This window comes from Maylandia zebra, linkage group LG13 (assembly GCF_041146795.1).
Source record: "Maylandia zebra isolate NMK-2024a linkage group LG13, Mzebra_GT3a, whole genome shotgun sequence".
In the NCBI taxonomy this organism is placed as follows: domain Eukaryota; kingdom Metazoa; phylum Chordata; class Actinopteri; order Cichliformes; family Cichlidae; genus Maylandia; species Maylandia zebra.
In genome coordinates, this window is record NC_135179.1 from 13,840,621 (window position 1) to 13,856,945 (window position 16,325).

The 16,325-nt window shown below is 40.7% G+C and overlaps 1 protein-coding gene across 2 annotated transcripts in view; it reads right to left on the minus strand.

Moving 5' to 3' along the window:
- Positions 1-6,764, minus strand: part of LOC101468296 (ankyrin-3) — a 119,191-nt gene extending 112,427 nt beyond the window's left edge. The window contains exons 1-2 of one of the 2 annotated variants that reach the window (XM_076891573.1): positions 6,524-6,764; positions 5,933-6,361 (exon numbers count right to left, since the gene is read on the minus strand). In XM_076891573.1, the coding sequence (XP_076747688.1) occupies positions 5,933-6,001 (69 nt within the window). In that variant the 5' untranslated portion in view covers positions 6,002-6,361; positions 6,524-6,764. Of the gene's footprint in view, positions 1-5,220; positions 5,317-5,932; positions 6,362-6,523 lie in introns of those variants that run through there. The other variant, XM_076891591.1, reaches the window with a different exon arrangement.
- Positions 6,765-16,325: the final 9,561 nt, after the last annotated feature.

A 16,325-nucleotide genomic window follows, 5' to 3' on the forward strand; every position in this document is an offset into this window, starting at 1 on the left:
GAAAGCTGACTTATGATTATGTGATTAAAACTGTAGTCATACAACTGGTCAGCCTTTTAAACAGTCAGTGACTCAACCAAATAAACAGCAAATCACATATTTATGCTGGATTCATAAGGGCTAAGCTATGCTAAACTTTGTTCAGCTTGTTAATCGTGGTTAAAGACAAAGATAGATTCCAATAGGCCAGATCTGAAGTTATAACAGGTGAGGAGATGACAACAAACATTAAATCATTTAAAAAAGGGGGGTAATGAAAAAAGTCTTCCTGAACGTCTCTATTTAAACGCATATTCTCACCTTCACCCACCTGTGCCATCGCTGTAATGTGGGCGCGATTGTTTTGCTTTCCTTATGCTTATGAATATATTTTTCACATCTACTTGAGACAGTGGAAAACTGTGGTGGTAGACACTTTGTGAAGCTTGATTATTGGACAACTACTCCTGATATAACATAATGCCCTTTCAAACCTCCGGCGAAGCAGTTTGGGGATTAAGGGAGTGCTCCAGAACAATGGACTGACAGAGGAGCATGCCTCCTCCGTACTTCCTTATCCCTTTCCTTTCCATCTTTTCCTCTGTCACTCCATCTGCTCACACCTCACTCTCACTTCTATTTCACCATCTCCTCTATCCTCAATAGCTGCCCTCTTTCATGGTTTTGCTCTCTTTTCCTCCACATCCTTTTCTTCTTCCCTCAATGGAAACAGAGGACCAGAGACAGCACATCTGAAAGTGATGGAACTCTGACAGGCTGATCCCACTGTCCTCTCCCCAGGGCGCACAGCTGTGCCCGGGCTCTGTGACGCCTACCTAACCAAACACACATTCACACAGAAATGGTAGGAATACACCCACCTACACACATGCATGCATACATTTATAAAGCTACCGAGGGACCACACATGCGCACACCTCCACAGTCCAACAGCACGTGTGTTTGTGTGTGTGTGGTTTTATATATAAGTCATCACATTTCTATGCTGCACCTAGAATATACAGCAAAAGCAAGGAATGCCAAGGAGGTGAAGTGATGAAGAACCTCATGTTTTTTGGCCCAATACCAATATCAATATTCAGGTTCAGTAGATTTTTCTTGGGTTTTCTGTGTGTGCGCCACTGAAAAACCTTTTGGAACAAACATAATATAATACTTCAGCAAAACTGAATATAATTCAACATTCAGTCTTAGCTATATTTTTGATATGCAAGTCATTTTGGCATTGGCTGTTTTGTGATTAATCTAATAATTATTAATAAAATGCTAGTAGGCAGTAAATTATCTCTGTTAGAATGAACTCCAGTGTCACGTCTTTTCAGTATTTTTCTATTCATACCATCCAAAAGCCAAATTCTGACCCTAAACATTCAGTTTAGGGTCTAATTATGTGTGACAGAAACAGCAAATCTTCCCATAGGTGCAGAGCAGGGAAAGGACAATCATTGGCTTTTTGTTTAGATATGACTAAGTGACTAATTCATAATCCAAAAATGAACCAGCTCACCTCTATTTACAGAAGCATTATACAGTATTTACTTGTATTTCCTCTAAATTTTCACCACATACTTTCTCCCAAACCCACGAAGCATAACCTTCACCTCTTTAAGGATTTTATCTGTGCCAAGTCCATTAGTGTAATCTGAAAAACAAAAGCAGCACTTTGTTTGCTCTCTGTTAGTCTCCACACACACACACACACACACACACACACACACACACACACACACACACACACACACACACACGCACACGCGCTTCACATCTTCCATCAGCACATTCACCAGTGCTCTGCTGTTATCTGGGGGATGTGATGTGCAATTTCTCTTTGAAGGCACTGTCACAGAACGGCTTATTTCACCAGTCCTCCAGACGCGGGGCTCTCTGTCTCTGGCAGGGTTTTTCCATCCAAGACAAAGAACAGAGCTGCCCGAGCTTTGCTGCCTGGCCGACTGGCTGTCTCATTAGAAACAAGACAACAGAGGCGAGACAAAAGGGGGATGTTTGCAGCCCAGTGCAAAGTGGAAGGATGGTAGAAATTGAGCTGAAGTCATCATTACTTTTTCTATATCACAACGAAAGCTTCAGCTACAGCCCTAAAAGCTTTCATTTCAAAAAGATATAGCAACAAGTGAATGAACTCTTACTGCCACTTGTAGTTGCGTTGTGAGAATGAAATACACAGCGAGGAGCAGAGACAGAATATACTGACAGTGGGGAAATTTGATCAACAGCAGCGGCTTGTTTGTGACAAAATTTTGTGTTTCGGTGATACCGATACCTTCTCAGCTGTCTCCACTTGTCAGCATGTTGGACTGTCAGAAGCTTTGACAGGAGCAGCTCTCCTTAGGTTTTTTCTGACAGAAACACCATGGATCCTTACACAATCATCAGGAAGTGTAAACACAGAGTACATCTTGCAGTTAAGGCAGTTTATTTTTGGATGGTATAACCCCATACTGTGGTGCTTCTTCAGTTCAGCGTGAACATTTCTTATGTAATGTTATGTTTACTTTTCTGAGGAGATTTATATGGAGAAGCCACTGCTGTGGGCAAAATGCACAGATATCCTTAGCACCCCTGCTTTAATTCATAAACTGCAAAACATCTGAATTTTAACTGCGAACCACACCAGTTCCTTAAGTAACCTGTACAAAGTCTGTGCCTAAAAAAATCTGATTAAAAAGGGTATTTTCATCATTTTCTTTCTTTCTTTTTTAATTTTATTGAGTTTAGTTTTAGTTTTTTTAGGATTCTGAAAGGGACATACTTCTATATAAGTCCTCTGGGGTCTTTTTTATCTCACAGCAAATCTTTCTTCCTTATTTCCTGCATAAGAAAATCCTTCTATGTGTAGTTTAAGCAGCTAAACTAACTACACGATAACTCAACACAGCGCTTCAAACCAGATGTCCAATTACGAGCGTGTGCGTGCACATGTGCACGCCCGCCGTGCGCGCATACACCCAGCAGCTTCCTTGTGCTGGAAATGTTTGCCACTGAATTCCTTTTAATACTGTGTGTGCTTATGTTATGTAAACCTCATTATCTCTATCACTACATCGAATTCTTATCATTAAGCCTCTCTGAGATCATAGAGCACTTGGAGGAACATCAAAGTGCTACACTAACATGCTGACAAATATTCAGCGCACACACCAGACATGCTACACTTAAACACACACCCACATACACCCAGATAAGTAAAAACAATCAGGGGGGAAAAAGCCCCTAAACACCACACTGAATCTGGGGTTGATTCACGACTCCTGTCATAATCAGTATAAGTCGGGGGACCTTGAGTCAAAAGATGTTTGATTGTATCCTTGAGCTTCACCCGTCACAGCAGCTGCCTCATGAAAAATAAATTCTGTTCTGGCCACCAAGTTCACCAGTCCACCCCCTCTTCACTCACTCTCCTCGCTCCTCTCCCTCTGCTCTCACCCTCGACATCTTTTGCTTAGAAGAGAGACTGGTTGCCATGGCTACAATCATTAACACATCTGGCATATTTATCTGGCGTTCGCATGCTCACGCAGAGAAACGCACAGCCAACGAACACACACTTGCACACGTGCTCGCAGAACGACTAAACAGCATACATATGTAAAAAGCATTAATATGCATTCTTCTTTTGGTGTGCAGTTTTCAGCTGCATGGCTGCAGTCTGGAGCTTGTGTGAGAGAGATAATGGACTGAGTCTTGTTGGGGAAAATATGTCAACAGAGAACTTAAGGCCTCGCTCATAATCCTATTGGTGAATTTAACCAAACGCGCTTTATCTTAATCCGTTGTGAAATGGAGTTGGAGATGGAGACTCTTCCTTATATTTGCATATTCCAAACTGATATTTACGATTTTGCTTAAAATCACAATTTCTCCGTGTGAAGAAGAAGAGTGTAGCCCATCATGTATTTGTGAGGCTCATTTGAATAACTGATATTCTTGAACTTATTCAGCTGAGACACAGTTTCTATGTAATATAAATGATGTATTCTGTATGTATCTGGTGATATTAAAAGCAAAACCCTCATTTGCAACATTACTGATGATAGTGATCCTCTTGCCCTCCAGAAAATGTCATGGGAGGGTGTTTGACAATATAATCACTAATGTTTCCTTAGACCTTGTGGCACACTACTGAGACACAACATTTAACTATTTGCCTAATATTTTGTATCTTCTCTTTTTGCCACCAAAGCAGCTTTGATGTGCTAGGACATCAACATGTTCGAACATGTAGTGTCTGACCCCCAGACACAGGAAGCAGGTACTTTGGGTCCTGGTGGGGCCTCCATAGACATGGCCTGTTCCAGCACATCCGGTTGATGTTTAATTGGATTGGAATCTGAAGTTTGAAGGCCAGGTCAAAGCCTTGGGCTCCTGTTGTGTTTCTCCAGCCGATCCTCAACAGTTTTTGCAGTGTGGTGGGGCAGAGTCTCCTGTTGAGGCAGGCCACTGCCGTCAGGGAATGCCATTGCCATTGGCAGGGGGATGGGGAGTCGGGTGGTCTTGTGATACTGTCAAATTAACATCTGCATGAATGCTAGGCCTCATCTTTCCCAGCAGAATGTAACGTTTTGCTTCCATAAGAACGAATAGAATTATCATTTTAGCCCTCGTGAAGATGTATTACCATATGTAATTCAAATTTGTAACCATTAAACCATACACGATTTTATAGATAAATGCCATTTCTCTACATTCAACACTACTGTATTTACTGAAGTCTGCAATTTGAAAATTGTGTCTCTCGCTATTCATGAGTAGCCAGACTGACAGCTTTACCACTGAGGGTGGTACATATTACAGCAGCTATAAATTATTTAATGAGAAGCACAGAATACATTTCTTCTCAACAACAGGCACGCTCACTGTGTAAAACGTATAGCTAAAATCTGCTGTAGCTCTTCTCTGTTACATCCCTGATCTTGGGGGCTACCTCAGATCTTGTATTAGCTCTGAAGCAGCTCAAACAATCTGGAAAACAATTTGTGTGTTTGGTGCCCCGAAGTGTGTATTCTGCACTGATCACTTGCTTTCAGTGCCAGAACATATTCATCATAGGCTACTAACATTAACACACCAGCATGGGAAGCAAAGAAGAGAGAAGTGTTTTAATAATGGTTCCACCACCAACAGACACACTGAAGATATTTAACTGCCAACCACAAGCGGAAAATCAAAGATAAGTATACACATGTGCGCAAACAAACTTACCGACATTTCATAAGTCACGACCTGTTTCTGTGGTGAACACCTTCAATCAAAAACCATAATAGCTACTTCAGCGGATCATAACAGGATGACTACGTAGATGTCTCTCAGATAAACACACATTCACACGGTAACACAAAGACACGCACATACACAGCTGTGAAGGAGTTTGGCTTTACGACAGATGCCTGTGCAATCCGTGCATTATACTGCCCCCACCCTAACCCCTGAGGACATCCCCTTTCTTCCATAACACACATTCTCTCTGCACTTTACATACAACTGTTCCCTCAGCCACAGCAAAACAACCAGACAGACCAGTTGCAACGTCAGGGTTATAACCAATGACTGACAGGTGCATTTCAGTTGGCTTTGGAAGCATTCCAGGTAAGGCTAAACAAACATTTCTCTCTTGTGACAGAGTCGTAGACAGTAGAAAAATAAATAAATCTGTGAGCACTTCATGGGAGAATTAACATAATATTCAGTCTTAAACATCTGAAAAAATCTGCTCTAGAAAAAAGATCGTTTTCAACAACGTGGTTAGACACACCTTTACTTTCCGTTTGCAATTGGTTCATGAACCTCACCCATAATCTCACCTCATCCAACCACCTTTTACTTCCACATGAAAAATCACTAGCTAAGCCTAAAGCAAATGATCCAGTGACAAGCCAGGCACACCAAGACAAAGAAACCGCTTCCTCTCTCATACCTTTTTGCCTTTCTTCTTGCGATGGGCTCCTTTCCCGCCGCCTGCTTTCTCCTTAGCTTCCTCACTCATATTCAGAGATCTCCCACTGTTCTTCCCCTCTCTTCACTTTTTTTAATCCAGCATGTAGGAGCTCATGGAGTAGAGTGGCAGCAGCTGCTGTCTTCACTGCTTAAACGCTGCCACAGAAATGTCCATTTAGAAGCAGTGAAAGAAGGACTGTTCCATGCAAAGTGGGAGTGTGCGTGAAGCGAGGAGAGACTGGGAGGACTGTGCTGATGCTCACTCCCTCCTCCTCCCCCCCTCTTCTTCTTCTCTCCTCTTCCTCTCCACGTTCACAAACACTCGCACACACTTGCAAGCACGTTCACTGAGGTCCACTCCCACTTGCTGCCTTCTCTGTGCGCAATTGGCGACTCTCTCCAACGCGCTCTGAGGCAGGGTGTGGAGGCAGGAGGAAAGTGGAGAAATAGAGATGGAGAAGGAAGATGAAGAGGTGGAGGATGTTGATATATGTGATGCAAGAAGAAAGAAAAGATAGATAGAGAAGTAGACTGAAGGAGTGTATTCCTGACTTGGTGTCGTGCTGCCTACCTGAGCGTGGAGTCTAGAGGCACACTTTCAGAAAGAGGCAAAGACACACAAAAATGCTACATGGGAAGAGAGACAGAAAAAGAAAAGACAAAAAAACAGTGATTAAGGCGTAAAGTAGGAGAAAGACGAGAGTAAAAAAAGTGTGAGAAAGAGAGAGAGAGCAATAGGTTGAAAAGGGGGTGTGATCCACTTCACTCTGCCGGCTGGATGATCTCTGCTGTCGCTCCCTGCCCAGACGTTGTAATAGGAAATGAGACTCTCCTCGAACAGGCCAGCAGAGAGACGGGGAGAGAGAGAGAGAGGGAGAAAGAAATAGGGTGGAAGAGAGAGAGGATCATTAACACGATGCATCAGGTCCTTCCAGAAAAGGAAGTCTCCCACTAGCCTTTGCCAACAGGATCAGCTTACTGGAAACTGGAACAGAACAGAACTGTACCAAGCCCTGACTGTCTGACAGACTGACTGGTTGAGTTAAGGTGTGCGCATAAAAATGTGTGCACGAGACAGGAAAAACAAGTATACAGATATGCACGCAAGCTTGACATAATCCAAAAAATATTCAACCAGTAACCACTGAAATATCCGTGTAACGATTCGGCATAGACAGACTTCAAAAAGACATGAAGACCACGCCTTTTTCGGCTTCAACAAGCTACAGCGCTCCACCAATGAAGCATCCAGCTAATGAGGCAGGGGGAGAGAAAGTGAATCACAGAAAAGGGGAGAAAATGGGAACAAAAAACCCTGGGTGTCACAGAATGAGAGATCAGAAGGAGGGGTGGGGTGAGTGGAGGGTGAGACGCAGAGAGGAGAGAGAAACTGACAGTGGGAAATGAGGAAGGTAGGGAGGGTGAAAAAACAATGTGATATCAGAGGAACAGTGAAACCAGGGAGGCATAGAAAGAATGAAAGAACAAATGAAAAAGCAAATGAGCAGCCGACAGAGGCACAGAGAGGCAGGGATTGCTACGATTGCCCCCTAAACAACAGGTTCTTTATTCTGGGGTGTATATTGCTGTTAACCAGCTCTTTCTCTCTCCTGTTCCTGACAAGCACAATCACGCTGTTCACCAACAGTGAAACCATGTAAAAACATGACTCAGTTGAAAACACACACACACACACACACACACACACACACACACACACACTATATTTTTATATTTATATATACAGTCAAATATCTTGAATTTTAAATATATAAACACAACATAGAAAAAGATCAGCTGTTCCTAATTGCTATTCTTTTCAATACAGGTCAGGCTATAATAACATCACAGAGTTAGAGGGCAATCTCTGAGTTGCTGATTATTAAGCCATTAATATCATTAAGTCTAATTTAAGTTTATTTAAATTTCAGTCTAATTGAAAGAAAATGAATGTGCTATTCATCAATTATCTTACTTAGTACTGTGGAAATGTCTTGATATATTGATCGTGAATTTCTCAAACATGTACAAACATACATGTTCAGTAAAAAGCTACAAACTGTTCAGTTCGCTTATTTGCCAGATGTGTCTGGGTGGAAGCATCAAAAGTAAATACAGGAAGAAGGTACTGTGTTCTAGACAATAGGAAAACACTGAGAATTGACTCTTATTTCACATGTAGTTGCTAGCTTGTAGTGACCTTTGCCCATCTGCTGCATCCCAGAATGGAGAGCACACATGGCTAAGGGAAGGTGTTTAGCTCAGTAATGTCACAAACCACTCCGGAGTTTGTTTGGAACTGGACTGAGATCATCATCCAAAGGTTGTGTTGGTTTGCATCCCAAGTGAGTCTCACCAAGTGGGAAAATGACCCACAGTTTAAGTTAAATGGACTAAACGTTGCAGGTGTGAAAACCTTAGGACCTGTAAGCGTTCTTGTAGTTTCTTTAAATAGTCTTCAGGAATAGTTCTCCAAGCTTCTTGAAGGACATTCAAAGCTTTTCTTTCTAGCTATCTTTTCTATCCATCGTGGATCAAAATCTTATGATACTTTTCTCCATTTGTAATTTCATCAATTTTGAAAAGATCCACAACACCACTGGGTGAAATTCAGCTCCAAATTGTAAGGACTTACTGTTGTACTGCTCTCATGACCTCCTTCATACATACTGATGATGGTTTTAGCCAAAAATTTCAAATTTGGACTCCATAAGATATGGTGCCACTGATTTTCAGTCCAGTTCTTGTGTACTTTGGCATACAGACAGTACACCACGCTGATATAAGCTCTCTGAGAATCACCTTTTTGCTGCCAAAATTCTATTTTATACCTATCGAAATAAAATGTCTTATCCTTGGCAATTTTCATAAATTCAACTAAAGAAATGGGACCAAATAAGATGTTTTTACGACAGGCTGCTAGTAGCAAAAAGCCTCAAAATAGGTTATTTGCTAAGCTGTCTGTCTTCTGTAGACATAACACTGACTCATCCTTTAAGTTAGGGGCCTTTATTATGCTTGAATGATTCATAGTTGTCAAGTGTCTTTAAAAAATCCTCTGAAGGTGGCCAGATACAAATGAAAAAAATAGTGGAAAAAGCAGCCAATGTCAGATTAAATTTTATCAAAAAGAGCTGTGAATTTTTTTTCCTGGAGTCTTTGCAATATTTGGACTGAATCTTGAATAAGGAGTCACTTTCAATAAAGATATCCTAAATGCCACAGAGAGAGCTCACACTGGATTATTTGCTTTCTCACCAGTGACATATGATGTCCTCAAGTCAAGACCATCCTCCTCCTCTCTGTCATCCTTTTATCACTCTAGCATCCCCCATGTACAACTTCCAGTCCTCGGAGTGAGAGGAGAGAAGGATTACACAGCGCTTCACACTTTAATCTGTAGCCGGGTATGTTCTCTTCACTCTAACCTCACTTTAATGTGTATATGTAATAAAGCTGATGGGAATGTGAGCACATGTGGATGCTTACAGCAGAAGCATTTGTCTGCTGGTCTGTGTGCATGCGTGTGTGTTGCAGGGCATGGTTCCACTGACTGTCTGCCAGCAGAGGTTATTATTGATTGCCAGGAGGCAGCCCCATCAGCAAGGGATTTATTACGATTTATAAGCTCCACAGATTGCACTGGGAAACACTACAAATTCATACAGAAATGGTAAATTATTTACATCTTTTTCTCTGTCTTAAAAGCAGGATATAGACACCACACTGGAAAAATACTCAGTTTCACAATAAAATAAAACAATAAAATTCATATAAGAACATCACAGTAAAATGACAAGCCTAGATCTTATATATATAATGTTTTTAATTTTTGTTTTTTAAGCTTTTTGCTTATATATTGCCATATGTCAGCCTGACAAATCTTGGAAATTGATTTAAGGACACACTTAGCTCAGCTTCTTTAGTGCCTGTAACTGCTGATGTAACTTCTAAACATATGCACAATTCCTGCTGTGCTTTTTAGGCATGGAGTAATACGAGTTTGGAGGGGATGTGTGATTTCCATATCAAAAGACATATTCCTCTCCTTGCAGTAATCAACTAAATAAGTCACATCCTCCCCAAATGTCTCAAAACATCCCCAGTACACTGTCTGGAAAGAGAGGCAGGAGAAGTAAAGAGAGGAAGAGATACAGCTTGTAATATAACCAGCTGATGACAGAAGGTGGTCCTTTTCTCCCCATGTTCACTAATCAACACCATTTGTTTTAGCATGCACTTATTGCATTTATCCACCTCTGTTACCTTGTGGAGCAATTATTCTTTATATACTCCTAGTCAGATGTGTGTATCTGAATACGTGCATGGTCCAAGCGCACGCAGGTTATCACTGTAAGGACACTCACTAGGTTATCTCTACTATAGTAAGTAGGTTATCTCTAGGGCTATCAATCACAGTCATCTTGATTACCAATCCATATTAAACTGTTTATAGTCACCATGTTGTTGTAAAACCCTAATGAGCTGCTAGCAACTAGAAAGTGAAGAAAACAGTGAGTATATAGAAAATAATACTAGTAATATTTAGGGAATGGAGGACTGTGCAGTATAATATTCAGCAACTTTTTTTTTTAATTTAGTTTTTGCATTTTTGGGGTATGGATCTTCACCCTTGTAATGCAGACAAATGGAAATTTGTTGGAGTTTTGCAATATATAATTAATCCTGTCAAAGAGTTTATTTCAAACTAAGCCAGATATATGTCTTGCATTAATATATGCATAAATATGTCATGCATAAACCAGAACAAGATGTTTTGATGCCTAAATCTACTAAACAGAAAACAGTGTGAAAATGGTACAAAGAGGCAACGATTACCACACAGCAACTGCAAAAACCTAAACAGTAAATGCAACACTGAATACAAAACTAAGTCTAAAAAAATGTTAATAATACTGGTACGACTATATCTTCCCTGTGGAGCAATAATACATATTTTGCTGTGAGACTGGTGTAGCAGATTTCACTATTCCATACTAATATCATAATCTGCACTAATAAAAAAGGATTATGTGACAGTTATTTGGAGAAAAAAAGTGTTTGTTTATGCATTATAAGACAATATGCTTCAGCCTTTTTTTAAAAAAAATATGGCTCTAACAATATTTACTGGGCAATTAACAATCTACCAATCACATCTGTGTCCTGTCCTTGAGGCAAAGTGCAGACAATGTCACAGACTGTGATCTTTTGGCTGCAGTTAGATTTGTCATTACTGTGACTTTGATCTTACACATACAGTGAACACATGAAGTGATGCCAGGAAATCTAATTTTGCTCTTATTGCTTTGAGACATCCGAAGTGAGAGATGCAGAAATACTAGGATGTTTCAACATCATGGCAATGCGGAGAAACTGAAACAAAAGCTACAAAACAGTTATGAAAATATAAACACATATAGCTTTGGGAACTGTATCTTGGTGTAAAGGGAGCGATTCCCAGCAACGTGGCACCCAGTGACCGCGCAGTTATTAAACTGTTCCTGGAAAGAGCAGATGTTACAGTTATACCCTAATTTTGGCCCCTTGGGTAGATGAAGTGCCCAAATGTTGCTGACATTTTTTTTCATTAGGGTAAAAAGACAAACAAACAAACAAACCTGCATGGGTCTTGAATTAAATTTTTCTCAACTTTGCATTGAGCAACTGAAGCAGCTACCAGTGACAGCAAAGAATATAAATATATTAAATGGTTACCTAAGCAACTGGTGTCAGTAGGCAGCAGCAAAGCAATGCGTAGAGAGGAAAATGCTTCCTGTTTGAATGTCCCTTTAGTATGTCTGTGAAGGTTCTGAGTCACCACAGTCTAAGGAGCTTGGAAACAAAAGCGTCTGGACTTCTTTAGGTTTCTTGAAGACGTTTCACTTATCATCCAAGAAGCTTCTTCAGTTCTAAGAGCAATTGAGAGTCTCAGATTTTAAGCCCTGTGGGAGTGTCCCCAAGAGGGTCATGGACCCCCTATTGATCCTCTACCTGATCACACTAGCCAAGGTGTGAAAACGGGTATGGGTCGCAATCAGCCAAGATTTCAGGTGAACCCACTGAGAAACCTGCAGACCCTATCATGTGATTTACTGAGGTCAAATGGCCCAGAATGTGAGTGGGCATTAAAGCGTCTGGGAAGGGATCTCAAAACTGGTTTATGGATGGCACAGTTGGTGTCGTAAGCAGTGTTGGTCAAGTTACTTGAAAAAAGTAATCAGTAACTAATTACTGATTACTTCCCCCAAAAAGTAATCCCGTTACTTTGAAAGTGAAATACAGCAGAAAATAAATAAAATCAAAGACTCAGAGGTCCTGTTGCTCTATTTTCACCTGTATAGCAGGCGGAGGTTTGCCCTGGTGCAGGTGTGCTGCGGCGGTCATTGGAAGAATCCGCAAGTTTGTCTGTGAATTTCCCATTCCGTGGTTGCGCACTCGGTCCTTGCTCGGAAGTTAAGGGGTTTTTTCGCTGTAAAAATAAGTTTTCTTCCCACGCAGTGAACAGCGGACGCTAATGTTTTTGTCACTTTTTACGGAATCAAACTCAAAGTAAGGTCAGTACTTCCACGCTTTAAACGCTGCACGCTCATACTCTCTCCCGCACTCGATATATTATCCATTCTTGATCTGCACACAGCTGTTGCCACGGACGTCGCACTCGCTTACGTCACTGTCATGAGACACTCTTGCAAAAAAATCATGGTTTTAGTAACGCAGTAATGCAGCGTGCTTACGGGAAAGTAACAGTAATCTAATTACCTTTTTTGCAATAGTAATCCCTTACTTTACTCGTTACTTAAAAAAGTAATCGGAATACAGTAACGTGTTACTTGTAACGCATTACTGCCCATCTCTGGTCGTAAGCCACCGCCTCTGTTCAAAGATGGTCGTTCACAGTGGACATAGATGGCTTCTTTCACTCCTCATTCAAACCATCTGTCTTTTCTGTCCAAAATGTGAACATTGCCATCCTCAAAAGAGTGACCATTGTCCTTTAGATGCAGATGGACAGCCGAGTCCCATCGATGTGGCTCTTCTATGTTGTGCCATGCGTTTATGAAGTGACTGTTTGATCTCTCCAATGCAGAGGTCTGAGCATTCGTCACTGCACTGTACAGCATACACTACGTTGATAAGTTCGTGTTTGGGAGTTTTGTCTTTGGGATGAACCAGTTTTTGTCTGAGTGTATGGCTGTGTCTGAAGTCCCTTTAGTATCTATAGAGTTTACAGCTATGCTAGTGGCCCTGTGGGAAAGTTTAAGAATCTAAACACTAAAACTGCATCCACACACAAAACAAATCTCTTGTATCGCTTCGGCAGCTGTCTATGTTCATGCTTGATTGTTACCTAAAATTCCAGGCTACAGTTGCCAAGGTAATAACAGAATATACTTACTATGCTGTCATGTGTCAATCAATCAGTCATGTCCTGAGCTGTCAATGGTAGTTCCTTTAGTCACTTGCCTTGAAGTTGAGAAAAGGTTATTGAGTTTCTACGTCACCACATTACTGCAATTAATTTTCCTGTGTGATTGCAAAAAGACAAGTAGACCAGGATTCTATGCAAATATTGCCCTTAGCCACTTTAATTAAACAAAAAGTGGATACTGGAGACTCTTGGGAATCCCATCAATTTTAGTACACAGTGATAAATCCATGGAGATCTCTGGAGACATCATGATTGACCAGAAGCATTGGCTTTCCATCAAATAGCTTTTAAGACATTTCATATAAATTTAAAAACAGAAAATTAATGGTGGCAAGTAGTGTCAGGTGTTCATCACAGTGAACATAATTCATCCTCCGGGGATCATGAATGCTTACGAACAATTTATAGCAATCTACCCAAAAGCTATAGGGATATTTCAGTTGGAACAGAGGGGCTGAATGGACGACAGGCTAACATTGCAGCATTTACCCAACCATTGCTTGAGCCACTGACATGGCTTAGGCTCTGTTATTGACCATGCATCTCTCAGGCATAAGCTTGACCACAGCAGTAATTCAGACATGTAAGCTACTGAAATGTAACTACGCTGCAAGCAACTGCATTTAAGTGTCTTCTCAAATCCATCATGCTTTGAATTGAACGTCACTGATCGATGTGCTGTATGCAGAGGCCAGATAGGGCCTGACAGACAGCTCTACAGGGGGTTCCTATCCCAGGCTCACAAAGAGAAGAGCTCCATACAAATTAAGCAATGCTTCGCAAAAAATCAATCATTACGTTTGCTGCTGGTTGCTGCTCCTTCCATGAAAACAAGCCTCCAATGTATAGCGTCATGTTTAGTATCCATTCATTTATGACCCCGTCTATACCATCTCAACTCACATTTCAGTATGAGAAACCAATATCTTGAATTAAGGTTAACATTATGACAATAACTTTTAAGCTCTTGTCCTTTTGCAGCAAACTGTGCCTGCAGCACAAAAAATCTTTTTCAAGACCTTAACAACACCTATACCAAGACCTTAAAAGCTAATTTTTAAATCTGTTTTGTCAGTTAATCACCATAGAAGCATATTGTTATTATGTTATTATCTGGGCTATGTTTCCTTTCTGGCAGCTAGTTCCTTGTCTGGTGCTTGTGGGAACTACCTCAAAAAACTAACAGAGGACTGTTCTAAGAACTAGAAAGGAGCAGCCCAGATATTGCATTTTTAAATTAGTCAGTCAATTAGATATAAATGATCTAAATCAATACCAGCAAGCTAGTTGTGGTCTATAACAAACTTGTCAAACATCAACACATCTCACACACACCAACATGGATAAAGTGTTTAATGGGCACCTAGGTGTACATACACATGCATCTACTTCAACGAATAAGCACCCTACAATAACTCCAGTCAAGTTCTACGGTTTAAACAAAGCAAATATCCAACCTATCTACAAAACTGTCCACATGTCGTCTCTTTCAAAGACAAGAATATAGGTGCCAGAAACTGTATCCAAGCTGTAGACGGAAGAGTGAGGGGCTCGTTTTTACTTTTGTCCTTTCGGGTAGTCTGACAACAATGAGTGTTAAATTCAGACCTACTTTCCTCAGTAATCAGGTCAGGTCCAGACAGGTGCACCCTGACTGATAAAGAGGTGTGGGGATTGAGGGCTCCTCTTTTACTGGTGGTTATAATGTTTGTGGTGTGAATTGCATTACTAAATAATGTAAATAAACAAGTGAGCAGAGCAAGCAACTGGATTGTCTTTAGCAGAGCTACAACTTAGTGAACCTTTCATTTATTTATAATTTATAAGGATTTATTGTGATTTGAGAAGAGAATGAGAAGGGAGCAGAGGAAAGGGGAACAATTTGGTCACTTTTTTCACCAAATTTAGGCAACATACTGTTTCATTATCATTTTTGCTTTTCGCGTTTTGCTGTTGTCACAATTCAATCGCAGACATTGTGGGAGGAATCAGGTCAAGACATTGTCCAGAGTTGATTTTACTTAACATGTAGCACCCAACAGACAGTAGTCCACATCGGAAACTATCTAAAAATCCTCAGTTTGGTTTATGTGATTGAGCTCCCCAAATAGACACGCGGGACGAATGATGCCTATAATTATTTTAGTTTATAGTGATATTTATCACCTGGAAATATGCATATGTTTTTAGGAGAAATTCACATTCGGCGTAATTATTTCTAACATTTTGGAAAAGTTTCTCTTGTTGGAGGTGTATTCAAATGAACTGCCTTCTCATAGTCATTTAATCCAGTCTGCAAACACCGCAGAGCTCATAGAAACCTATGATTGTAGAGTAAATAAATATGACGTCTTTTAATTGGCAGAGACTCATTGTGCTTTCAGCTTGCCGTATTCAAGGAAAAACCATCAATGATGTTGTATTGTATTTTTCATTATAGTGTTTTTCATGCCAAACACTCCCATCACAGGTGGCTGCCTTCTGTGAAAATTAATGCTGCCTGCAATGCAAACATGACAAAGAGGCCGCTATTGATTTTAGCATTTTGATTTTCCTCTTGAGGTGTCTTGCACTTTTATAGCCGGGCTGCAGAGACAGGCTTTCCCCGTGTCTCTGCATACATTTATATGCCGCATATGCAAATGAAAATATCTGTATTCATCTTCCCTTTCTCTATGTGTATCAGTGAGAGAGAAGGCTTATGAGAAAATTGTGTATCCATCTTGGCCTATATCTAGCAAGCACAGTGTGAATGGTAGATATGCTGAGAGTCTACACTTGCCTCGCTGTTGCTGACACAGCAATGTCCAGAGGTTGCCCGATCTCTCCAGTCAATCCAGTCTCAGTGTGCTGAGGTTGCTATGGAGGAGCAGAGCAAAAGAAGGGAGTTACTTAAAGTACAAAAACAGGCAGACGGTAGAATTCTTCTATTCTTCTGCCA